The sequence below is a fragment of the Numenius arquata genome, chromosome 16 (genome assembly GCF_964106895.1).
Source record: "Numenius arquata chromosome 16, bNumArq3.hap1.1, whole genome shotgun sequence".
In the NCBI taxonomy this organism is placed as follows: domain Eukaryota; kingdom Metazoa; phylum Chordata; class Aves; order Charadriiformes; family Scolopacidae; genus Numenius; species Numenius arquata.
Window position 1 is genome coordinate 12,159,858 of NC_133591.1, and position 24,348 is coordinate 12,184,205.

Genomic DNA, 24,348 nt, shown 5'->3' on the forward strand with positions numbered 1-24,348 from the left:
AGCCGGGGGAGCTGCGCGGTCCTCCGGCCGCCAGGGGGCGCCCGCGCCCTCCCTGGCCGCTCACCGGCATGTCAGCCCCAGGCGGCGCTGCTCCAATGAGGACGGCGCCCCGCCCTGATTGGCAGGCGGCGGGCAGCCAATGGGTTGAGCAGCGGTAACTCCGCTCTTGGCTGCGATTGGGCGTGAGCCGCCATATAAAATAGGTGGGCCCGCCCTCCGGCCTTTCTTTCCCGGAGCCCTCGTGGAGGTGAGTACGCGGCGCGGAGGCTCCCGTGGGCCCGGGGCGGGCCTGGGCGGCCAGGCCAGGCCGGGGTAGGACGGGACCGTGTCCGGGGTGCACCGGGGGTCCTTAGCCGCTGCTGGGCTGCGGGGCGGGCAGCGCGGAGCCGCGGGGAGGAGGCGGGGGAAGGGAAGGGTGCGGACCCGCCTGAGTCGCGCTTATCCCTGGCAGGTCACAGCTCGTCTTTAAACCCACCGGGCGATCCTTGGAGCACCGCCGCGATGCCCAGGGAAGACAGGGCTACGTGGAAGTCCAACTACTTTATGAAAATCATCGTGAGTGTCGGCGCTGCCCCGCGAGGCTGAGGCCCGGCCATCCCGGGCCGCAGGGAGCGGCCCTGGCGCTGCTCGGGGCGTTTCCGGGGGTGGGGGGGGGAGCTTTTTAAAAAAGAGATGGGGTGCTATAGGTTGTCTGTTTAAGGAACGATTACGTGGCAATAGGAAGAGATTAAGATAGTCCAGATCAGACCGTTTTTAAGGCTCCTGTGAGAATTTGCTGTGTTAGTTACAGAGATAACTAGTTTAGGGGTCTAACTAGATAGCTGAGTGAAGGGTGCAGCCCTGTGGTGCACCCAACAGCAGTTTGAGCCGAGCACTCTCAAATTTCTGACATTTTTTTTTTACGTTTTAACATGTTGAGGTTTTAAAGCCGCTCTGTGCACTGGTCCAGATTTCTTTGTATAGTTACAGTCTTTTTCTTGCTATAGCAACTCCTGGATGATTACCCAAAATGTTTCATTGTGGGAGCAGACAATGTGGGATCCAAGCAGATGCAGCAAATCCGTATGTCCCTGCGTGGGAAGGCTGTTGTGCTGATGGGGAAGAACACGATGATGCGCAAAGCTATTCGTGGTCATCTGGAGAATAACCCTGCCTTAGAAAAGTGGGTAACGCTGTCTGAATGTGCTCCTGGATCCTCTGTCTGGGAGGAGGAGACGTTGTCTGAGTAGCAGAACTGAAGGCTATCATCTTCCCTTCAGGCTGCTGCCTCACATTCGTGGGAACGTGGGCTTTGTCTTCACCAAGGAGGATCTGACTGAGATCCGGGACATGCTGCTGGCTAACAAGGTAGGGGAGATCAGCCCTCACCATGTCTCTGGACTGGCAGATATGGAATTAAAAATAGAACTGAAACTGCATGGGGGATACCTGATTATTAGGAGTCTTCAGGGGTTGGGAACTAGATCCCTGCAGTCTTACCCAGACTACTTAAGTTCAACTTTTGTCTCACTTGTGTGTACCCTGGGTAATGTCCATCCTGGAGGAATGCTTTAGGAGGGAGTTGATGCCATCCCATGAGATCTGAGAGGTGAGCATTCTTCCAGCTTCTCATTTTCCCTTTCTCCAGGTGCCAGCAGCTGCCCGTGCCGGTGCTATTGCTCCTTGCGATGTGACTGTGCCAGCCCAGAACACTGGTCTTGGACCTGAGAAGACCTCCTTTTTCCAGGCCTTGGGCATCACCACGAAGATTTCCAGAGGAACCATTGAAATTCTGGTTAGTGAGCAGCGTGCTGCTGTTGTTGAAGCTCTTTTTGACTGGAGGGCCCTGATTGTGTCAGTTGAGGGAGCTGTAAAGATCAAAGCTGCCAGTAGTGCTAAAGTACTGTATGAGCAGTCTGGCTGCTGCACTTGGGGAACTTGAGGGAGGATGTCTGGCCTGGATCGGGTGTGCAGGAGTTAAGTTCTCCATCAGATCTCAGCTGCGTGGCTGGGCTCTGCTGGAGGAGACTCCCAGGTGAGCTACCCGCAGGTCGTTCCCCTAGCTGAGATGTACTTCCTTGTGTGGTCTGGGGCTTTTTCAACTCGTGAAGCTGAACTTGGAGCCTGTTTTTGTTGTGCTTGTTTGTTCCATCAATTCCCCATCTCTTGCCATTGCAAATGTGCGTTTGTGTCCCATTGCATCGACGTGTCTGAATTTCTTTGTGTGTATTCACTCCTTTTCCCCTCGTTTCCTCAGAGCGATGTGCAGCTCATCAAGACCGGAGACAAAGTGGGTGCCAGCGAAGCCACCCTGCTGAACATGCTGAACATCTCCCCCTTCTCCTTCGGGTTGGTGATCCAGCAAGTCTTTGACAATGGCAGCATTTACAATCCCGAAGTGCTGGACATCACCGAGGAGACCTTGCACAAGCGCTTCCTGGAGGTGAGTGCCACAGCCTGTGTTACATTCCACCTCTGCCTCGCTGCTGTGGCAGCCAGTGCTGCCCCAGAATGAAGGATCATCTCCAGTATTTGCCATGGGGTCCTGCAGAGCCAGGAGCTCTCCCTGATGCCCTGCAGAAACAGCCTGTCAGGGAGTTTCTTCTGTAGGCTTTTTCACCTGGAGCTACTTCAGAAAGCGTTTTGAGGGCATTTATATCCTTGTCTGATTTCATAGAATCATAGAATGGTTTTGTGTTGGAAGGGACCTTAAAGACCATCCGGTCCCATCCCCTGCCCTGGGCAGGGACACCTCCCACCATTCCAGGTTGCTCAAAGCCCCATCCAGCCTGGCCTTGAACCCCTCCAGGGATGGGGCAGCCACAGCTTCTCTGGGCAACCTGGGCCAGGATCTCACCACCCTCACAGCAAAGGATTTCTTCCTAATACCTCATCTAAATCTCTCCTCTTTCAGTTTGAAACTATTCCCCTGGAATGGTTTAAAACCATTTCACTGGAGCTGTTACTTGTGTGCATTGCATGCAATGTAGGGATGTGTCGTCATCTGCCACGGTCTCTGGTCCTGGTTATTTCTCAGAGCACGGAAACATGAGTCTCTCTCCTCACAGGGGGTCCGTAACGTTGCCAGTGTCTGCCTGCAGATTGGGTACCCCACCATTGCTTCTGTGCCCCACTCTATCGTCAACGGGTACAAGCGGGTCCTGGCTGTGGCGGTGGAGACCGACTACACTTTCCCGCTGGCTGAAAAGGTAATGGCTGAGCGATCTGCTGCACAGAGGGGTGTCAGAAAGGCAGCTGGGCGCTTCCGCAGAAATGCCTGGTGTGTCATCTCGTCCGAAAGGACTTGGACCCGCCTGAGTGCGAGGGACCCATCCTGAGAAGGGGCGCCTGCGTCCGTATGTTGTGTACAAATGGCAGGAGAAAGCTGCATCGCCTGGTTTCCTTCCTCCCTGGGGCTGTGGAACTTGAGCGTAGACAAAATGTCTCTGGTCCTTCATGCGTGGCGGGGTTGAGTGTTTGGCTTCTGGCAAGCTGCGAGTGCGGCCTTCGTGATCGCAAAGGTTCAGTCCTTCAAAATGTTTACCTTTTTTCCCCCTCCCTTTCACAGGTGAAGGCCTTCCTGGCAGACCCCTCTGCTTTTGTGGCCGCCGTGCCTGTGGTAGCTGAGACGGCTGCGCCCGCCGCTGCCGCCGCCGCCGCTCCAGCAAAAGAGGCAGCCAAGGAGGAATCAGAGGAGTCCGACGAGGACATGGGCTTTGGTCTCTTTGACTAACGGCAGCCACCGCCCGTCCGTTTGTGTCAGAGTTGGTTGGATTGGAGAAATAAAAAGCTATTTTACACCTTCACCTGTGCCCAGCTCCATGCCTTGGGCTCTGGGTCACGGGGTGGGGGGGGGCCCTGGGGAAGTGTGACCCGGGAGCTCCGCTGCGCTGTGGGGGAGCGCCGGCTCCGCGGGCCCTGCTGCTCCGCACCCGGGGCTGCGCCGAGCCGGCGGCCGGTGCCGGCGGACCCGCTGCTTTGCTCCGTTACCCCGCGAAGGGGCCCGGGGCAGCCGGGCCCGGGCCAGGCCGCAGCGCCGTCGCCATGGAGACGGGCCCTCCCCGGCCGGCTCCGCGCGCGCTGCCCGCACCGGAAGCCGCTACCGCTTCCGGGGTCGCAGGCGGCGCCATGGCGGCCGACACGCAGGTGAGTGCGGGGCGAGCCCGCGGCACGGCGGTCGCGGCCCGGTGATGGCGGCGGCTGGGGGGTCCGGCCCGGGCCTCAGACCGTTCCCGCTCCCCTGCGCTTCCTTTGGCCCGTCTGTGGGACCCGGCCCGCGGTCGCCGCCGGCCGGGGACGTGGCAGCCGGCTCGGGCGCGTCCCGGGGCGGGAAGGCCGCGCCGGCGCTGCCCGCCGCAGCTGGCCGCGGGGAGGCCGCGATGGCGGCCGGGGAGCCCGGGCTGAGCCACCGCTCCCTCAGCGGCTGCCGGGGGCGGCGGCGGCGGCCCGGAGAGGCGCTGGAGAGCGTCCCGCCCGCTCCCGGAGTGAGTTCCCGATGCCCGGCTGGCACAAGCCGGCTGTCCCTCGTGTGCCGCTGCCGGCCCTGCGCCGCGGCGCTCCCCGCTGCCGGCAGCGCCTCAGCGGGGCTGCGGCCGCCCCCGCGGCTGCCGGGGGTCCCGTTCAGAACGAGAGAAGCCGAGCGTCGTCCCCCTGCCGGGGGGAGCCGCTGCCGAGTGCCCGGGGATCGGCTGTTACACCCCGATGGGCTTTTGTGTCCAGCTCGGTGCCTTCGGGTGGGATGTTCCCGAGGCAAATCCCAGCCTTCTCAGCGTCAGGCCCTTGCTGGGACAGATACCGCGTTTGTTCTCTGTGTTTGCAGTAGCGCTGCTTGAGCTTTGTAACGCGTGAACCTGCACATCCCAATAAAAAACGAATGGGTGAAGCCTGTCCCAGCGGCTTCCCTGTGGAGAGCCGTAGTTTGTGCCGTCTGTGGAAGGCACTAAGATGCTTGGGAAGTCCTGTAGTGTTATACGTGATTTATATTTTTAACATCTAGGCCGATGGGATCATTTTAATGTGTTTTCATGCCTGTACATCTCCCTGCTTGTGATTAAGCAGCATGAGTAAGTGCAGCTTGGTTTGAGTTTGCATATGATGAACTCATGTAATTGAAAGGTCTGGAAGAAGAGGAGCTCTTTAGTGGCAGCTGGTTCCATCAGTTCTGATGGAAACGACAGTTGTGCTCCGCAGGTCAACCGGTACCTCACTGTTCAGAGGCGCAGCCCCGCTTTCAGCCAGTTTTTGAGGAAGGCTGAGGGCGTGAGGTGGTCACAGGGTCGGGGCTTCTCCAAATCCCAGGTAGCGGTGGTGCAGGATTGCCCTTCCTGCGCGTCAGCGGCGAAGCTTCACCGAGAGCGGCTCTTGAGAAGGGTGGAGGCAACAGCCGTTTCTCAATTGCCAGGTTTCCTGTGCTTAGGAAAAACCTTGTGGCAAAACTGGTGGAGTTTTGCCTGAAGAGGGAAGGAACACTTTTGAGGGGTTTCTAAAGGCATGCTTATTAGCTACCCTGCCTAAAGATGATGGTCATTAAGATCTGAAGTTACTTGGTTTAAGAGCTGAATTTTAAAAGCCTTTACTGGAGAGCCCTGTTTTGTTTTATGTAAATGCAGAAAACCGGTGAGCGTAGACCTGGCTGAGCCCTGTGCAGCCCACGCAAAGTCTTTCGTCTTGCAGATCTTGCAAAACTTGAAAGTTCATGGAAATGGCTTCAGTAGTTGAAGAAGCTGGTTGCTGAGAATTTAAACTTCTTCCTAGTCTTTTCAGACGGCGTTGTCTCACCGTCTCGATAATGCTTGAAAACTGAAACAAGCGATTTAGTGGAGTTAAACTCAGTGAGGGGTCTCGGTCCCTTCCCGCTGGCAGATCCAGGCACACAGTAGCGCAAGGATGAAAATTAACGTTCGGTTGTGTGATGTGATTTTGCGTTTTGCTTGGGTAACCTTGGGCGCTACTGATAGCGCGTGGAAGGAGTTTGATAGCGAGGCGCAACCTTTTGTAATCTGACCAGTCCAGTTTACAAAATCCCTGTGATTTAACTCTGGAAAAGACTGAAGAAGAGCGGTTCGTTCTTTTGCTGAGCCTGTGTACAGAATTTCACAGCTATTGACAGCCTGAAACCACAGATCAGTTTTTCAGGATGGGCCGTTACAGTCAGCCCTGGGTCACTGCACTTAGAAGTCCCCCTTTGGGGCTGTGTGGCCTTTAGGAGGTAATGTGCACTGAAAAGCACCTTTGCATTCTTGAAGTGCATTTTTTTGGTTGCTTTTAAAGGTCCTGTACTCCAGGCTATCAATTTTACCTCTCATCTGTCCTACTTTGAGAGGAATGAACGTTATCTTGCAGAGCGTGAGTGCAGGGACATGGGTTAACAAACAGAAAAAAGCAGTTATTCTTCAGCCGAAGCGGGAGGTTTGAGTTCATCGTGTGTGATGTACACTGACCCTTTCCCCAGCAGATAGGACCGTGAGTGGTCACGTTTGGTCACTAAGAGGTTGTGTGGTGGCAGATGACATATTTTGCTCGCCCTGGTTTTGCGTTATGTGTGTCGGTATCGAAGGAAGTCTGATGTTTTTTCCTCTCTGTGTTTTAGATTTCTGATACACTGAAGCGGTTTGCAGTAAAAGTAACCACAGCCAGCGTGAAGGAACGGAGAGAGATCCTCAGTGAGCTGGGAAAATGCATTTCTGGGAAAGGTAAAAACTTTGGGGTGATGTTCTGGTTACTAGGACAGGGAAGAATGTTAAAATAATTTGTTTCAAAGGGTACGTGAAACTTGAGGGGTAGTTTTGTGAGGCAGGGGGCTGGCAGCGCTTGGAATTGCTTTCTCACAGTGTTAATTCTAAGCACAGGTTTTGTGGGTAACACAGAACTCCAGTTACTAACGTGTGCTTTTCTATTTAGTAGTATGTGCATATATGTAGAGAGAGGGAGAGTATGGAAGATTTTAGATTGTCTTAATAAAACAGCTGAAACAAATTAAAAATTTTTTTTGATTTCTCATGTTCTGAAGATGACTGTGCAACGGCATGTGTTCCAATTTTGCCCTTATTTTTCAAAATATGCATAAAATGTATAAAAAGGGAGAACTCTGATCCTTGCAAACAATTTCATAGACGTATAGGGGCTGTGAGCCGTTCACTGATTTCAGTTGTGAAGTGAATGATGTTTGTGTTGAAGATGAAGAGCTCAGTGATTTATGAAGAAATATTTTGAAATATCATCTGTTACAGATCTTCCAGAGGGTGCAGTGAAAGGCCTTTGCAAACTTTTCTGCCTTACTCTGCATCGATACCGGTGAGTAAGTTAATGTAGAAAGAATGTATTATTATTTAATCTGTTGGTATTTATGTATTTATTAGCTAAACTGGTATGATCAGCTGGAAGTGTTAGCGTGCAGCGTCACATAGATGTGTGACGCTGAAAGATGCCATCTAGTAATTAGGCTGTCAAGTTATCTTTGGCAGTAAAAAGTTTTACAGCTCTTACCTTGTGTTTCACTTCTCCTTTTGAAATTAAAACTTGCATCCTGTGGTTCAGTCTGCAAGAATGAATGCCTGTGTCCTTGTGAAGCAAGACTAAGGTGTTTTTTAGGCATCTTTTAGACACTTTTAGATTGGATTATATTGCGACCTGTTGTAGAGAAGCTGTTCAGAACCTGTGTTTTCTTCTGCAACCTGCCAGAGAGACTCGACACAACTTCTGTCGGCTGAGGAAGGGAATGGAGCTTTCTGCCAGAAAGTTCTCCTCTTCTTGGAACAGCAAGGATAAAATAACTGTTACCTCAACTGCTGAAATGAGGAAGCAGAGCCCTTTGTGTGATGCGAGTGTAGTAATATGTGTAGCGTTGGCAGGATTTACCATGTTCACGGAGATACGTTTTTCATTCCAGCGATGCAGCGTCCCGCAGAGCCCTGCAGCTGGCGCTTCAGCAGCTCGCGGAATCCCAGCCTGATGCAACAGCAAAAAACCTTCTGCAATCGCTTCAGTCTTCAGGGATCGGCGGCAAGGCTGGAGTTCCCAGGTGCTGGACGAGTTGCTTTGTGTGGAAACCGTTCTGAGTTGCTGGTAGTTCCTCGTGTGTTCAGAATGATTCTGCTCTTGCTTCTTGCCAGAGGTGTTAAAAACATTTAGAGGCAAAGGTGTTAATGACCATTCAAATGTTCCTTTCTTACCTCTTTCGTGTTTTTTTTGTGAAAGTAGAAAGATCTTGGTATTACTGCGAGTGGATTGGGTCTGAGTTACAGTTTTGCCTTTGGTAATCTTCAAGTCTGGAGAGATGAGGAATAAACTCTTTTATCAAGAAACAGGCTCCGAAACTATTAGGAAAGAGAATTTCCTTGCCCATTTGGTGTTCAGCTGATGGAATTCAAGACCTTACCGTAGATAGGAAGATAATGAAATTTGAAGCGGAGCTGAGAAACATGCTACTGTTGTATTGTGGTAGCATCTGGAAATGCTAGTGGTTCCAAAAGGTGACTTTGGGTATTGTTCAGCTGGTGCAGGGCACAGAGAGCCGTCCTGCAATGCCATGGCTGAATGGAGGTGTAGCTTTTAGAAAAATATCTTGGTTTAGAGGCTTGCAGTGATACGATATTTACCCTGACCTACCCAGTCACGGTGGCTGGCCTTGTGCGCAAGGACACTTTCTATGTTCTTTCACTTAGAGGTAAAGGTCAAAAGGGGATGAGGATCCTCAGGGAGCGGGGAGGTGGGATCCGTTACCTGAGGTGGAGGGAGGAGGTGAGAGTTAGCAGAAACCAGAACTGGGTGGTGTGCCAGGAGGGAATGTAAGCTGAGAAACAATTTGGCAATCTAAAGCTGGGAAGCTCTGACAGTAAAAATGAGCAGTAGATGAGAAATCTTGAGTCACTTTTTGGGCACTCTCAGTTGGCAAAGTATTTAACTCTCATTTCTGTAACACCACTGCGAAGATCCAAAAATGGTCTTTCTTATGCTAAGTTTTTTCATTTCCAGCAAGGTGAAGTTTAGCCTCTTTTGTGCCATTCAAAAGTTCTGAGTCTTAAACCAGAGCTGAAACACATAGCTTCTGAGGACTAATTATTTCCTTTAAAAGCTAAGACTTGTTGTATTTTTCTATGATAATGTTGCCTCGCTGATAAAGTGGTGTTCTGACTTGGGCAAAGATGAGTCTGGTATGGACTAGTAGGTGTAAGTTACATACTGGGAGCTGAAGGTTTACATCCTTCTTCTGTTTGTACAACAGTAAGAGCAGTGGATCTGCAGCTCTGCTGGCGCTCTCCTGGACATGCCTGCTTGTACGCACAGTCTTTCCAACGCCTGAAAAGAGACAGGGAGAAACGTGGAAAAAACTGGTAGGTTCTTTTTGGTTTGCAGAAATATCCCTTTGGAGATAAGATGTTAAATATTTGGAGGGTCTTTGAGTTGCTGAAACATTGCAGATAATTGTAACTGATAACATCATGTTAAAATCCAGGTTTACATGACAGTCTTTTTTGCTTTCTGGTGTACGTTGATCTCTCCTATTCCACTGGAGAAAGCAAGAGGTGTATAAAGCATGAGTGGGGCAGTCTTGCTCTGCATGCTATGCTTTATACCAGTATTTGCAGACGAGGTGGGCTTGTGGTGCCTCCAAGGTGCAGTCTGCAGCACGGCATGAGTTCCTTGTGCCTCCCTTGAAGTAGTTGTGTGTGATGTTCTGTCATAGAGTGTCAAGTAGCTTTTTGCTTTCTTTTCACCCACTTTAGCAACCTGAACCTCTGACCTCTTATCACCTTGGAGTATAGTTGAAATGTATTTTAAGAGATGTAATCTAATATAAATTGCTGTTTTCAAAGTCAGAGTTTCCCAAACTGTTTTGCATGCTTCTGCAAAGTGGTCTGTGTGGGATGAGAGCAATGGCAGCTTGTTGGAAGAACTTACATGACCCAAGGACTTTTTCCTAAGCAGATTCAGCTAATCATTGGCATCTGACATATCTTGTTTGATATAAGCTCTCTGAGAATCAAGTGCATGAAGGTTTTCTTGGCTGTTTTCCTTGGCAGGTGGAGGTTCAGTGTTTGCTCCTTTTGGAAGTCCTGGGAGGTTCTCATAAGCAGGCGGTGGATGGGGCCGTGAAAAAACTGAACAGGCTGTGGAAAGAGGTGACATATGCCTTATGTGACCATATTCAATAGCTGTTCTAGGTTCTGTTGCGTTAACGTGCTTTGCTTTTTTCTCTTCAGAACCAAGATCTGGTGGATCAGTACCTATCTGTCATTCTTGGTCTTGAACCAAACCAGAGTTACGCTGCGATGCTGGGCCTTGTGGTGCAGTTTTGCACAGCCCAGAAAGAAATTGATATTATTAAACGATACAAGGTAAATTTGCTGTACTGCTTTGTTTTGTTTTGTTTTGTTTTTGTAATAAGTAGTGTCACTTCTCATCATGGAGAAGAGGTGTGGGCAGATGTTTCAATGAGGCTGGTACTTTGCATCTGCCCCTGGTTTAATTATCTGTCAGTTCAGTAGTAACGCATTTATGACTACAGCAGCTGGGATAGATTTATAGATTTATGGTGGATATGTGGCTTTTTGTTGTGGCCTGTGCATTTACATAGATGGCCAGCACGGCAACTTTCTGCCTTCTCCCCTGTTGTAGGAAGGGAAGACAGCATTTAGCTCTTGGTGCGTTTTGGGTGTTGGACTAAAGGGCAGAGCAGAGAGCACTGATCTCTGCGTGACTCTTATGTCAGGATGGAAGCAAAGCTTCTGCTTAGTGGGTAGGGCTGTCTTTTGGAGGAGAATGAGGTGGGATATCAAGCCTGGCTTCCTGATGGTGTGTGGGGAGCTGTGTATAGGTTGTGATGTGGCTCTAATTTGATATTTCTGCTTGTTCAGAGTGCTCTCCTGGATTTCTACTTGAAGACCATCCTTATGAGCAAGACAAAGCCTCAGAAGCACGTGCTGGTGAGACATCCTGTTACAGAGCTGTCTGTGCTTTTGTCCTATGTGTAACGTCCACTCCTGTGCTGAGCGCTTTGTTCCCTTTGCAGGACAGCTGTTCCCCGCTTCTTCGGTACATGTCTCATGCTGAATTCAAGGACTTAATTTTGCCAACTCTGCAGAAATCCCTGCTACGGAGTCCTGAGAATGTAATTGAAAGTGAGTCTGTCATCTCGCTGCGTTGCTATGTCAAAGAGTGTGAACAGTTGTTTCTTAGAGGTCTGGAGTTGCTGGGGGAGTGTCTATCTCTGGATGATGCTTTTGGTCCTGTGAGCGCAGGCGGCAGGATTGTCTGGCATCTAAAGGTTGGATGTGGAGAAGCAACATTTGTGGTGTGATCCCAAGTGTCTGGGTATGTGATAGCTACTGTTTGCACTGAGGACAGAATTTCACAGCTGAGTGCTAGGAATAATGCTGAATTAATCTGTTCATTGGGAATCAATTTCAGGTTTTTTTCATCCTGCTCATTACTGACCCTGTCTGCTCTTGATGACAACTGTGGGGAAGAGTGTACTAAAATGCTAAAACCAGTTACTTAACAAAATGTAATATGCCATTATCTCTTCTGTCTTCAGCAATCTCTTGCTTGCTGGTATCTGTGAACCTGGATCTCAGCCAGTACGCTCTAGACATTGTGAAAGGACTGGCCAGTAAGTACTCCAACTTCTGGAGGGAATGATGAATTCAGAATAAAGCTTTCTTCTGACTTTCTGGTAGTACCTCCAACAGTGTTTTTACTGGTGAAGACGTTGTTTTGTGTGGGAGGGAGGATGATGCTGTAACTTGGAATTGGAATAGCTCACGTGACGGTTCCAGAAGCTGAGTCAAGCCACATGTAAAGATATATCCTTGTCTTGCTAATTTTATGCAGTTTGTTCTAAGGAGCTCTTAGCTTGTGCATTATTTTCTAGGTCATCTGAAATCCAACAGTGTGCAGCTGATGGATGAAGCAGTTGTGGCATTAAAGAACTTGGCTCGACAGTGCAGCGATCCTTCGGCTGTGGAGTCGCTGGGCAGACACCTTTTTGCCATCTTAGGGGGTGAGTAAACTGTAGGATAAGTAGTTGAGATGAATAAAGGTTTGCTGCCTTCAAGGAGTTTTGTGTACTGTATTTTCTGTTGTCTTTTAGCTGCCTGTATGGTAGGGGTGGCTCAGTCTGGATTAGGGGTAATGGGACAAGCTTTTGTATTTTTAGAGAAGATTCTTGATGTAGCCCGTAGCCGTTGTGCGTCTGTAAGTCATCCCTCACCCATTTGTTTCTTGTCGGCAGGCTCAGAAGGGAAGCTGACAGTTGTTGCTCAGAAGATGAGTGTCCTCTCAGGTGAGGATCCTGGAAGAAATCTGGTTCTCTGGTGGAGGAGGTTTAGCAGAAGGCTGAAGGAAGGGGATCCCTACTTAAACTTTTAGGATTCCCTGCCTGTCCTTCCAAATTGGCTGTGGTTGATGTCATAGAGGGTGCTGGATACCACATGCCAGTTCTTGACTTTCTCTTCAAAGGAAATGATTGGCTGGTGGGCTAAAATGTTTCATGCGAGGAAGATGACTGTATCCTGGCTAAAAATGAAGGCAGAGATCCTGCAGTGTTGGTACTTGGTAGATGTGACATCCAGATGTAGTGACAAGAGATATCTGTGCAAGGATTGAAATGTGAAGGGTCATTCTTGATTGCTTTTAGATTTTGCAGCAAGTGCCGGTAGTTTGTGGAACTAATGAGAGAATTCTGCCCTTTCAGGGATTGGCAGCCTTAGTCACCATGTGGTTTCTGGATCCTCTTGCCAAGCTCTGGCTGGAACTGTGGCTGAGCTTTTCATCCCTTTCCTGCAACAAGAAGGTGAGAACTCTTGCCTTTGTTCTGGGCTTGCTAAGCTGCTTTCATCTTGAGCAGGATTTTCATGTGGCCTCTTATTCAGAATAAACCCGGCTTCTCCCCTGTTGTGTTGTAAAATCCGTTGCTCTGTTTTGATGAGACAGTGCTGTGTCTCTTAGAAGCACGTCCATTCTTTTCCTGCCTCCTCCTGAAGTTGTTATCCGCTTTCTGGTTTACACTCCTGTGTTTTATGCAGTTCCTGTACTGACACGAGCTCTGTGTTACTCCCTAGTCCATGAAGGCACGTTGGTTCACGCAGTCTCTGTCCTGGCTCTTTGGTGTGTTCGGTTCACCACAGAAGTCCCTAAGAAGCTGGTAGAATGGCTAAAGAAAGCCTTCAGCCTTAAAACCTCTACTTCAGCCGTGAGACATGCCTACCTGCAGTGCATGCTAGCCTCTTTCAAAGGTAAAACTATGCAGCTATTAATGACTCTCTTAACTGTGTGGCTTAAGAGTAATAAACTTGTGTACTTCCTGATCTAAGTAGATAGCTGCATTGATTAAGAAAGGTTTTGTAAGGCAGTATCTGTTCATTAACCTCCTTCGTATTTTTCCTTAAACTCTCTTTTCCCTTCCAGCCTCCAAAGCTGGTTTGTCTTCTTGTATAACTGGCATTACTGCTCATCATGCTGTCTTTTCATATACCCCCAAAGTAATTTTTGATTCCTTTATTTTTGTCTTACACTTAAATTGTAAGGTTTTTAGCTCAAGGACTGTGCTTTTGTTTTATATAGCACCCAGCATGCTGGGATCCTGGTCTGTGGTTTTGGTTTTTGGAAGCTTTAAAAAAATACAAAAAAATTTAAAATTAATGTGTTTGAAATTAAGATCTTCAGAAATTCTAAACTTTTGGTCATCCTTTTGAGATTTGCTTCTCTTGGTCCTATCCTCTTTGACTTCGGCATTTCATCCAGGGGTCAACAGGCGATTGATGCCTGCATGGGAGATCTCCCTTTCTTGTTGATGCACTGTGAATCAAAAGGATGGTATACATTTGCTTAAGAGGTCAATAACTCAATGTATTTTATAGGTACAATGGATTAGCCATCGCTTTTTCAATGTGGATATGAGGGAAGTTCTCTTTTTTTCCATTGTAGCTACCAGGAGTTTCTGTGCTATCATAGGGCTGAAAAAAACACACTAAAACTATTTAGATGTCACAGGATGGTGGTCCTTTCAGAGATATCAGTATGGGCAAACCTGAAGTTGCTCATGCTTGCCACGGGTGAGGGGGATTACTTGTGTGTGATGTGTGCAGCTGTTCAAGGGATCACGGCCCAAGACATTCGTATTTCAAAATAATTGACTTGGCACTGGAACTCTTGAGTACCGTTGCTTTGACCCACCCAATGAAGCTTCCAACTGGGACATAAAGAAAATGGTCGTTCTAACTCTGAGGAGTTTGCAGCTAAAACACTACCTGCAAATACTTAACGTAGAGAATCACAGGATCTTTTGTTCCCTTTTTCAGTGTTGTGTGTGAGATGTTGCTTCTGGAAGTACCATGAACACCTAGCTCAGTTTCCGTGGAAGCGAGGGTCGCAGACCAGTGGGATTCCTTGATTTGTGAATGTTTGAAGTGGAACAGATGGTCATGGCTTGCCAGGAATTTACTTTCACTCTCTTAGGGAAACCTAATCTTTTAAGTCAGACATCCTGTGATTTCAACCAACTGAATTAGCATTTTCTTTCACACCCTTGAGCAGAAACTCTTATTGAAACAGGACTGTTTTATCTGCGACAAAAGGACTAAAGTGATTATCATCTAGCTTTTCATAGTTAAAGTTTAATGACAGTAGAGGTTGGCAAATACTCTGGGAGATTCAGAATCTTCGTGTCTGGTACGTGTCTGGTTCCTTTCCTTGTCTCATGACAACAGAAGGACCATTGATACCCTTGTGGTGTCAAGTGGGAAGGACCGTGTTGTTCTGTAACTTGTCTCTCTGTCTCCTCAGGTGACACCTTGTTACAGGGAATGGACTTGCTGCCAATGCTGATCCAGACAGTAGAAAAAGCAGCATCTCAGAGTACTCAGGTTCCCATGGTAACTGAAGGAGTTGCTGCAGCTTTGTTGATCTGCAGGATGTCTGTAATTGAGGGACAAACTGGTAAGGTCACAAAACATGTAGTAGAAGTCAATATAAGCAGGCTCTGGGGGTTAACACTTTTTCTTGACGATGTGCATCAGATACTATTCCTTAATGCATGTATTGCTTCTGCGTAGAGAATCATTGCCCTTGTGTAAACCAGGGAAGGATTCATTCCCATCTCTCTCTGTTATGTCAGTGAAGAGTTTTTGCTCTTCTGTGTCTTTGCAAATTACAGCTTCCATTCACTTGGGGCAGTGTTCCTCTTTATTCTGATAGAAGTTGTCCACCCAGACCTTACACGCTAGGGCTTGACTGATGCATTAAACGTATTGCTTGCTTGTTATTTGGGTAGTATTTTTACAAACCATCTTTGGAAAGCTTGAGGACTGGAGTTCCGTCTTCTGTTAGAGGATATAACAAGAATTGTCTGAATTGATACATCTGCCAGGGTATAAAATCCAGTTGTGTTTTGTCTACCAAAACCAACACGCCAGTTTCCTCCTTTCCTTCATTTTTAGGAAGGGTCTCCCTGTGGAAGATTAAGGTGAAACAGACTTTACATTTCACAAGTGTAAGTCAGAGAAATGTATTTTTGTCAGCAGGTGTTTTTTGGACATGCTTATAGTTCTGAACGAGAGAGATGAGAGGCTTTTATAACTGAGGACGAGTAAAGCTAGAAATAACGTGTGATTTCAGGAGACGGAATTCTGCTGTATTTTATGTACACTGTTGAGTTCTGACTTATTTTGAAACATCCTTGATAGACATCTGTTCTTCTCCTGTCAGAGTCTAAGCTGAGTGGTTTCTGGCAGCTGATTCTGGATGAGAAAAAACAAATTTTTACATCTGAGAAGTTCCTGCAGTCTGCATCAGAGGAAGGTAAATTGTCAGTTATTGTACATCCAGTGCTGTTTTATCTCTATTACTTGGTACTTATAAGAGCTACTGTTGCTGTTAGCCCTGCTATGTGACCCTTGGAGGAGTTTCAGATTAAAATGAACAGTGTGCTCTTTCAGGAGTACATCTAGACGAGTTGTAGTCTAAGCTTGACAATGAATTGATTTATTCCTTAATGAACCAAATATATAATTCCAAATTTGTATATTCTGTAAAAGTCAATACAAAATGTATTTCCAATACAAAATGTGCCTGTGTGGTGTCCCAATTTGTAACTAAATACTTACAGCCAATGTAAAGGGTGTGGAGAAGCCTAAAGTGAAGAAGATGGGAAAAAGTAAAATAAGGCTGGAGAAGAGAACGTGTAGGTGAAAATCTTAAGATATATGGGGGAAGAGTAGTAACAGATAGGAAATCAATTGAGTGTCTCTACATTCTGTTTTGTTCTCTTTTGTCTAAAGACTAATTGAAAAAAAAAATAATGGAATGTGCCCAACAGAAAACATTACAGATTACATTTTAAACTGAAAGTTTTGAAAATGAGTTCATGAATCATTACTCTGAAATGAATTCATTTCTCCTTTGTACAAAGCTTTGAAGAGGTGAAGTTTTCTAAATGGGAGATAACATAATTTCATCCCCGTTTCCTGAGGACAGTGTGTATATCCATTCATTTTCCCTCCCAAGTCTGCAGGTGTCCTGAAACAGCACGATTTGGAGAATTCTATGTTGCTTCCTGAGGGAGTTAGCTCCAAAATCTAATGCTGATATTTTGAGAGCAAATATTGTCATGATTTGTTATTGGTTATTTAAGTGAAAATATCCAGCTTAACATCCCCAAAACTGTCTTGAGTGTTGAAAGTCCCCTCTACTGTATGTAACATGGGTTATAACCCACCCCGTGTTTCAGACTTTCTGCTCCTGCCTTTATGATATGGTTGACTGTTGATACACAAACCAAAGGGCCTTGTGACAGTTGAAGCTCAGGAAATGATGTGAGGTAAAATGCCAAAACTGCTATTCAGATAGCATTATGCGCTTTTCTTTGAGTTCAGCGTACATTTTATTGTCACTGGAGGCATTTTGGTGGTGCTCAGGAACTACCATTACTCATACAGTAAGCATGGTGTCTATCGTTTGGTTTGCTCTGTTGACTTAGACAAAAATAGGTCACACAAACTGGTCATGAAAATTCTGCTGGGATCCAGCTAACAACATTTCTGTTGAATCGTGACTCTGTTTCCAGTCTTGACAGATCTGAGTTGGACTTATCTCTACCTTCACCAAGAAGATTATATAAAGGCCCAGTTTGGGTAGCTATTTTAATGTGTCCCTCTTGCTGTTTGTTTTCAGGTAAAAAAAATAAATCTGTTTCCTTATGAAGTCTCAGGCTATTTTAAATATTTGTCTTTTCCCACAGCAATGTGTACAGTACTGCAGCTGACAGAGCGCCTTCTCTTGGATCATGCACAGCGGCTGCCTGAAAGTAAAGTTCAGTACGTAGACTGCTCTTGCTGCCACCGTTGTGTGTCTGATCCCTGAATGTTAATGCGGGCAGTGGAGAGGAGGGTGGGCTTGGGACTTTGCAAAAAACATTGAACTTCTGTGTTTTTATATCCGGTTGGTTTGCAGAGCTGCCTCCCTTGCTGAACCTGTTTGTTTCTCCGTTTGCAGGCAGTATCACCGTGCCCTTGTTGCAGTGCTGCTGAGTCGGATCTGGCATGTTCGAAGACAGGCCCATCAAACAGTTAAGAAGCTCTTGTCCTCTCTGGGAGGGTACAAACTGGCCTATGGGCTCTTGGAGGAGCTGAAAGTGGTTCTCAGCTCTCATAAGGTGAGTAGTCAAGAAGCCCATTCTCTGCTTAGCCAGTTGTTTGTGTGCTGCCAGTCACCTCCCTACCCTAGATCTGCTGTTGCTATTGACATACAGTGTGATATGAAGATGATTCAGTTCCAGCTCTATGATCTCCTAGAATGCCACTTGTTACTAGGTTACTGCATATTACTGTATCAGTGTCTTCCCTATATACACAGAAGACGTATTACTCAAAATTATTTGGGTAAGAAGCTGCAGTTTTCCATGTCCTCCTATTATTTTAATCCAAAATTAATCCCTGCTGGAAGACCAAGTGCTTAGTTCCTTTCTTGGTATCCTGGTTCTTTGGCCCTGGCTTACAGCTTGGGCTGCCTATTTAAAACAAAGGTAATATAAATACTTTAGTAGCAACTCTTATCAAGTATAAAAAGATAATATAAAAGGAAAGACTGAGTCCTGTACCATTGGGCATGCTGCTAAGCCAGCGCCGTGTCAAGCTGTAGAATAGATGAAGTTGCGTTAATTAGGTACCAAGGCTGGGACTTTGTGAACAGTCTTCCTGTGTCACAGATACAGCCTGAATAAAGTGTTTTTGAAAAGATGCTGGGTAAAATTGGACTGCAGAAGTTGGGTATACTGTTCCCAGCCACCTGGTTCAACCTTTTCCAAAGTTCTCTTTGCCAAAAGTGATGGGTTTATTTTTTTTCACCCCTGCTTGCCAAATCTAGTATAGTCCTCCATTTTAAGTCTTTCTGTCGCTGTCTTCTCTGTGCTTCGGTTCCACCGTTGCCCTTTATCCCTTCTTTCCTTTGAAAACTTCAGGTTGTTGGTACTGACAGAGGGAGCTGATTGTTGGTGCTCAGTATGGTGTTACTGTGGGGAAGTGTGCTCAGGGCTCAGGAAGGCTTGATGTGATGTGTTAATGACAAGTTATCTGCTCAGGTTCTGCCTCATGAGGTCCTGGTGATGGAGTCGGGAGAGCTGTCAGAGCTAGGAAAGACATACGTTCCTCCCCGTGTCCTCCATGAGGCACTCTGTGTCATCTCGAGTGTGGCAGGGCTGGATGTGGATTCCGTCGAGCCAGAAAAACTGGCTCTGGAGATGCTGCTAGTGAGCCATCATCCCTCTGTAGGTAAGTGAAGGGATAAGACCACTCTCATGGCCCATGTATGGGGTTTTTATCTCACCTTTTTGTTTCATTATATTAGCAGTCTGCTTCATATTTATTAATGCTCATTTATTCTGCTTGCTAGTGGCAGTGCAGCCGGGGCTCTGGCCAGCCCTCCTCATCAAGATGAAGATAGATCCCAAAGACTTCATTACCAAACACCTGAATGACATATTGCCCAGGATCACTGCCTACACTCCCGAGAACCAGGTGATAAACTTCTGCTTTCCTTGTGCTAGTTTGGGAGATAGTTTGGAACAGGAGAATTTCCTGGAGGAGTTAAGTACTAACTGGTCTATACGGAAAGAGATCTGTCTATAAGGAAAGAGATCTGTCTAAAAGGTGGGGAAAAGGCAAGTTCAAAGAGAATGTCTCTAGTGAAAAGGAGCTGGTATTTAAGGGTGGAAGAATGTGTACCAGTGATGGAGTAGAATTCTAGATAAGATTCAAGTACCCACTGAACAAGGAATTAGGAATTAGAACATAATGTGGACTCCCTCAACAGGGCATACTTTTTTGAGACAGTTTCAAGGAATACTGATAATAATGTTTTTTCCTTTGTTTTCTTGATAGTCATCTATGAATGCAGTGGGATCTCTCTCTCTGCTGTCACCTGGTAGAGTGCTCCCACAGCTCATCAGCACTATCTCGGCATCAATGGAGAATCCAGCTCTGTGCCAGGTTACTCGAGAGGAATTTGCCATCATGAAGACACCAGAGGGAGAACTGTATGACAAATCTATAATACAGAGGTAAGGCTTTATTATTTCTTTTCTCTGTGCACCTGGGGATTGATTGCTGCTGGCGTCTTAGTCAGCAGGTGAGTGGGTTTGCCAGATGCTCTTTCTGGACAGGAGTTCCTGGATTTGTGTGCCTGGATCTTAGTCCCCAGCAGTGCTGATTCTTTTATCTACTTTTCCTTCTCAGTGCTCAGCAGGATAGTATGAAAAAGGCTAACATGAAGAGGGAGAACAAAGCCTATTCCTTCAAGGAACAAATCATTGAGCTGGAGCTGAAGGAGGTGAGTTGCTGGGAACGGGAAAGCCAGGCTGGTGTCAGAACCTTCACTGCTGTCTCATCTGTTTTGCTGCATGGCTTCTGGCCTATGTGTGTACACTGTTGGGAAGGATTCTCTGAACTTCTTTGAAGACCTAAATGTCATCTCTTACATCTGTATGTATCAGTTTCTTTTATATCTGCGTTTGTATCAATTTATGTGGTATTCTACTTGTTCGTGAGTGCGCTTACTAGTTGGTAATACCTGTTTTTTCTCTTCATCTCTTGCTCGATGTATCTCGTGTAACTTTTCCAGTAAGGGTTTTTAAATAGGTGCTTCCATCTTGTCAACAGCCAGCAGTTCTGCTCGGTCTGGCCAGAGCAGTGGGTGTAGATGGGGGGAAGAATTTGGTGAAAGGAAGGGGTTGTACCAGGTTGACTGGCGCTTTCTTTTAGTAAAGGTTGACTTGTGTTTGCTCTGGGGAGGTTGACATGTCGCTTCGCTGTAGAAAGAGCGGGACAACTCTTTTTAATGCTATCAAATAATTAGTGACCAATTTAAACGTGGGAGAAACTGATGTTATGCTGCTAATGGGACACTAAAGTGTTGTTGAGCTGCTGATTTCCATTTTGTGTCTTCATTTAAGAGTGAGGGTCTTGGAATAATATTTAGATGCTGTTTTAAAAGCAAATTGCAAAGGAAAAACCAGTGTGTCCAACTTCCTTCTGTACCTAGTTAAGAGGATGTTGTTAATAGGTCCCGGTCAATAACATCCATGGCTGTCTATTGCAGGAGATAAAGAAGAAGAAAGGAATAAAGGATGAGGTGCAGCTGACTAGCAAGCAGAAGGAGCTGATGCATGCACAGCTGGAAAGGGAGTCTCAGATAAGAAAACGGCTGAAGGAGGTAAGTTTTGATGTTTGTCTTTGCCAACTCTGCAGCTGCCATGACCCAAATCATTTTGATAAAAGGATAATGGAGTAGCACAGAGAACGTTTGGCAATAACCTATTTGTTTCTTTCATTAGAAATTAGATTTAACTACTTGATTTTTTTTTTTCCCACTGAGGTTTTTATGGTAACCTTTTGAATTGTTTCTCTTACAGCTTGATAATGAGCTGGAAACAGCCCTAGGGCTCCTGGACACTGTTATAAAGAGGAAACCTCCTGGTCTAAGTCAGTACATCCCTGGTCTCATCAGTTCCTTCTTGCCACTTCTTCGATCACCCTTGGCTGCTCCAAGGGTTAAGGAACCTTTTCTTTCCTTAGCTTCCTGTGTCATGCCTGCTCGACTGAAAACCTTTGGTTAGTATTTGCAGTTGCTGTTTAAGGGCAGGGAGTATTATTTTTATGGCAGGGTGGTGAGAATCCTTGCTTTTACAAGCTGCGGGTCATAACCATGTACCACAGACAGCCAAGAGGGAAAACCACCCTGGAGCAGTGCTTAGGGAGATGACTACGACATCCCAGAGATCCTACTGCTGGATAGGGCTGCGTCCAAAGACAGGGAATTGTCTAGTTGTTGTGACCACCTCTCAGGAGCACTTGTTCGCAATGGGACTGTCTGTCCTGTGCAGAGTTTGGAGGATGTAACTCACATATGTGGGTGTGAAGGAAGCTGGCCCCTTGGGACAGCCTTGGGGCCATACTTCCTTCTCTGTGTCTCTTTTGCAGCCTGGGCTGTTGCCCCGAGCTTTGTTATAATTCCTGAGTCTGTGTTCCTGTTCCTCTCAAGAAATGTTTGGGTTTAGTCCTCTCGTGGATTCTTTATTCTTTCATAACAGGTACTTTAGTGAGCCACGTGACCTTGCGCCTGATGAAACCAGAATGTGAATTAGATGAATCCTGGTGTCAGGAAGAGCTGCCCACTGCTCTGAACAGAGTTGTTAGCTTGCTGCATGCCCACACCATTCCCAGCCGGACCGGCAAGGGAGAGCCAGGTAAAGAGTACTGTAGATCCCTCTGACACCCATCTCCCCAGCAATGACTCTCTGAGCTGTTTTGGTTTTGATAGATTGTATAATGTTTTGTAGGTGAGACTTCACTACTGTTTTTTAAAATCTGATAAGTCTTCATAGGTATAAAAAAGCCTTAAGGTTTGTGTTTGTTTTTTTTTTGCAGTAGTAGTAGTAGAAATGATATTACAAGTATAGTAAGTGTAGAAACGAAATAACAGTATTTTTTCTCAAAATGGTTCATACAGAAATGATAGTAGTGAAATTAATGCTCGTCTTTGCTAAGGACAATTCCTGCCTTTCAACACCACTTCGCATAAGTGATTCAGTGAGACTAAGTGCAAAGACAAAATAATTGCTTGTTATCTGTGATCTCGGCAGTGAAGTGCCTGTGGCCTCTGCTTGTTTGCTGTGTAGTGCTGCAGTTCATGAATATTTTATTCTGGTATGGTTGTAGAAGAAGCAGTTCTTTCCCACTCTGTAACATGAAGACAAGCACCAATATTTTTACAGTGTGAGAATATGATCTGGGTTAAAATGAACCTTTTTTTCTTGAAATTTTTTATTTTCTTTTTTTTCCGCTGGGTTAGTTTTAACGTAGATCACTTCCAGAATCTGCCTCACAACGTGGTGTGTGGGTACATGTACCACTACACTGAAGGTAACAGTAGAGTAGGGAGAGGATAGGTCTGCTTCCTTTGGAGGCAGGGACAGCTTAGGCTCTCTCTGGAAGCATCTGGTGTGCTGTAGTGATAGAGGGGGTTCATTCAGGCTTTGGAGTTGTTCACCATCTACCTCAATCAAAAGCTGCTGTGGTGGATGGTTTATACTTTTTTTAAAGGAGATGCAGGATTCCGTTTGGTCCCTTACCCCAGTAGTTCAGTTCTCCTCTTGCTGTTGTGCTGCCAGTGCCGCGGTTGTGTGAGGGCGGCACACGTAATCTCAGCTGAGTAGCAGCAATTGTCCATGTTGAGCACCACTTCAGTGCTGAACATCTCAGTGATAATTCAGTGTCTCCACTATGCAATTTATTTCCATAGTAAGTGCAAGTTCATTAACATTTGAATCCATTTTCAGGCTTATTTCCCGAAAGTAGTGGAAGTATTTTCAACCCTCGTCCTTCAAGATTTCCTACTGTGCTTAATTAAATGAATATCTGATATTTTTTTTTCACTGCTGCAAGAGAAAGGCAGTAGGTTCCATAGCACTTTGTTGGACAAGTCATGTTATTCCCGAATGATTTTTCCTCATTTTTTAAGTTCTTTGGAGTGTAGTCTTGCAATATTGTTTACCATGAGACCTAAAGGAGACCATACCTCATTCTAATGTGGACGATAAAATTTATCATACATTGCTGAAATGCCAAGATACATTTTATAATCTTTTTCGTATTGGTCAATACCAGCTACTGTGTTAATAGAACATTTATCTTCTCAGATAAAGCTTTCTTCCTCCTGCTGCATATAGAATGACAATTGCTTCAGCCTAAGTATATCTGGCCAATAATAAAAATAAAAAGCATAAAAGCAAACAGATACTGAGCCAAAAAAAAATCCCACATCAGAGATGGAGGGGGTTTTACCTAAGCTATTCCTGTTAAATAACTAGGAGCTCACAGTATATTTGGTATTTAATATTTCTCCCTTGAACTACTTTTGCAGTATCCGTGCCCTACATAAGCTGACTAATACTGCAGTATTGTATCTGCAGTGCTCTTCATCTGCATCTTAGAAGTTTAAAATCTGGCATTCTCAGATAACTTTTGCTTTCTACATGCTTTCCCTCAATGTCTAGTGCTTGAGGTTTAACTGGACTAAGTGGAGGACCGGAAGGATCATTCGTTATGTCCCATAGCCACACCCCTGTGAGAAGGAAGGATCAAAATATTTAACAACAGGAATCCAAAAGCTTTAATTTTTTTCAAGGGGGGAGGGGAGTTGAGACTCGCACCAGAGTTAGAGGAACCTCGTTCTCAAGAATCCAGCTAAAGACTGGGATGACAGGTTAGCTAGGATGGTAGGAAGTGGTTAAAGGGAAGATAGCTGGCAAATGGGCCCCTGTTTTGGGACAAATGAACTTTAAAAGTGAATTAGTTAAATTGTATCAGATGCCTCTGTGGATCCTTTTGCTCAGAACTAAAACTGACAGTAATTATTTTTTTTAGTTTTATTAATTTTAATTCTTGGAGTGTACACACAATCTTAATGCTTTAAATAATAGATTTTGTTTCGCCTTTGGTTGTGTAATGGATTTGACTTTGTGTCCCGGTGTCCCCCACCTGCAAGTATTTCCAGGGTAGACAAAACCTCAGTTTTGCCTCTGTCTCCTTTAGTCCATTCAATTGTTCTGATTTAATTTACAATGTGTATTTTAGCACTCTTGAAACATTGGAAGAAATTTGGAATCTTAATGTGACGTTAATTAAAGCTGGCTGATTGATGTAGTGAAAACAGCAACATTAGGTAGAATCATTGAATCATTTACGTTGGAAAAGACCCTTAAGATCATCACGTCCAACTGTGACCCTAACACTGAAATGCCAGATGTCACTGCTGGAGCCATGCTGTTGCTGCTGTTAAGCGAAGTGACAAAAGGTAGAGGCCTAACAGGTCTGTGTG

The 24,348-nt window shown here is 46.1% G+C and overlaps 2 protein-coding genes across 2 annotated transcripts in view; both read left to right on the forward strand.

Annotated features, from left to right (window-relative positions):
- The first annotated feature begins 198 nt into the window (after positions 1–198).
- Positions 199–3,785, forward strand: RPLP0 (ribosomal protein lateral stalk subunit P0). The gene is made up of 8 exons (XM_074159865.1): positions 199–247; positions 452–555; positions 987–1,162; positions 1,260–1,347; positions 1,628–1,774; positions 2,237–2,422; positions 3,048–3,188; positions 3,548–3,785. The coding sequence occupies exons 2-8, from the start codon at positions 502–504 to the stop codon at positions 3,710–3,712; spliced, it is 957 nt and encodes a 318-aa protein (XP_074015966.1). The 5' UTR covers positions 199–247; positions 452–501; the 3' UTR covers positions 3,713–3,785.
- A 312-nt stretch (positions 3,786–4,097) lies between these two features.
- GCN1 (GCN1 activator of EIF2AK4) overlaps positions 4,098–24,348 on the forward strand; it is a 43,419-nt gene continuing 23,168 nt past the window's right edge. Inside the window, exons 1-25 of the mRNA XM_074159297.1 lie at positions 4,098–4,125; positions 6,569–6,671; positions 7,209–7,272; positions 7,868–7,999; positions 9,203–9,311; positions 10,002–10,100; positions 10,182–10,316; positions 10,836–10,904; positions 10,991–11,099; positions 11,516–11,590; positions 11,852–11,980; positions 12,212–12,262; positions 12,674–12,772; positions 13,041–13,214; positions 14,764–14,916; positions 15,685–15,777; positions 17,216–17,291; positions 17,470–17,629; positions 18,554–18,743; positions 18,865–18,989; positions 19,353–19,531; positions 19,707–19,800; positions 20,569–20,682; positions 20,882–21,080; positions 21,560–21,715. Coding sequence (XP_074015398.1) covers positions 4,108–4,125; positions 6,569–6,671; positions 7,209–7,272; positions 7,868–7,999; positions 9,203–9,311; positions 10,002–10,100; positions 10,182–10,316; positions 10,836–10,904; positions 10,991–11,099; positions 11,516–11,590; positions 11,852–11,980; positions 12,212–12,262; positions 12,674–12,772; positions 13,041–13,214; positions 14,764–14,916; positions 15,685–15,777; positions 17,216–17,291; positions 17,470–17,629; positions 18,554–18,743; positions 18,865–18,989; positions 19,353–19,531; positions 19,707–19,800; positions 20,569–20,682; positions 20,882–21,080; positions 21,560–21,715 — 2,905 coding nt within the window. The 5' untranslated portion in view covers positions 4,098–4,107. The remainder of the gene's footprint in view (positions 4,126–6,568; positions 6,672–7,208; positions 7,273–7,867; positions 8,000–9,202; positions 9,312–10,001; positions 10,101–10,181; positions 10,317–10,835; positions 10,905–10,990; positions 11,100–11,515; positions 11,591–11,851; positions 11,981–12,211; positions 12,263–12,673; positions 12,773–13,040; positions 13,215–14,763; positions 14,917–15,684; positions 15,778–17,215; positions 17,292–17,469; positions 17,630–18,553; positions 18,744–18,864; positions 18,990–19,352; positions 19,532–19,706; positions 19,801–20,568; positions 20,683–20,881; positions 21,081–21,559; positions 21,716–24,348) is intronic.

Bases quoted from the DNA above. Each gene is read 5' to 3' on its own strand.
- RPLP0 (XM_074159865.1), top strand. From the start codon at position 502: ATGCCCAGGGAAGACAGGGCTACGTGGAAGTCCAACTACTTTATGAAA. The intron at 1,348-1,627 runs GTAGGGGAGATC...CCCTTTCTCCAG, and splicing joins ACATGCTGCTGGCTAACAAG to GTGCCAGCAGCTGCCCGTGC. The intron at 3,189-3,547 runs GTAATGGCTGAG...TCCCTTTCACAG, and splicing joins CTTTCCCGCTGGCTGAAAAG to GTGAAGGCCTTCCTGGCAGA.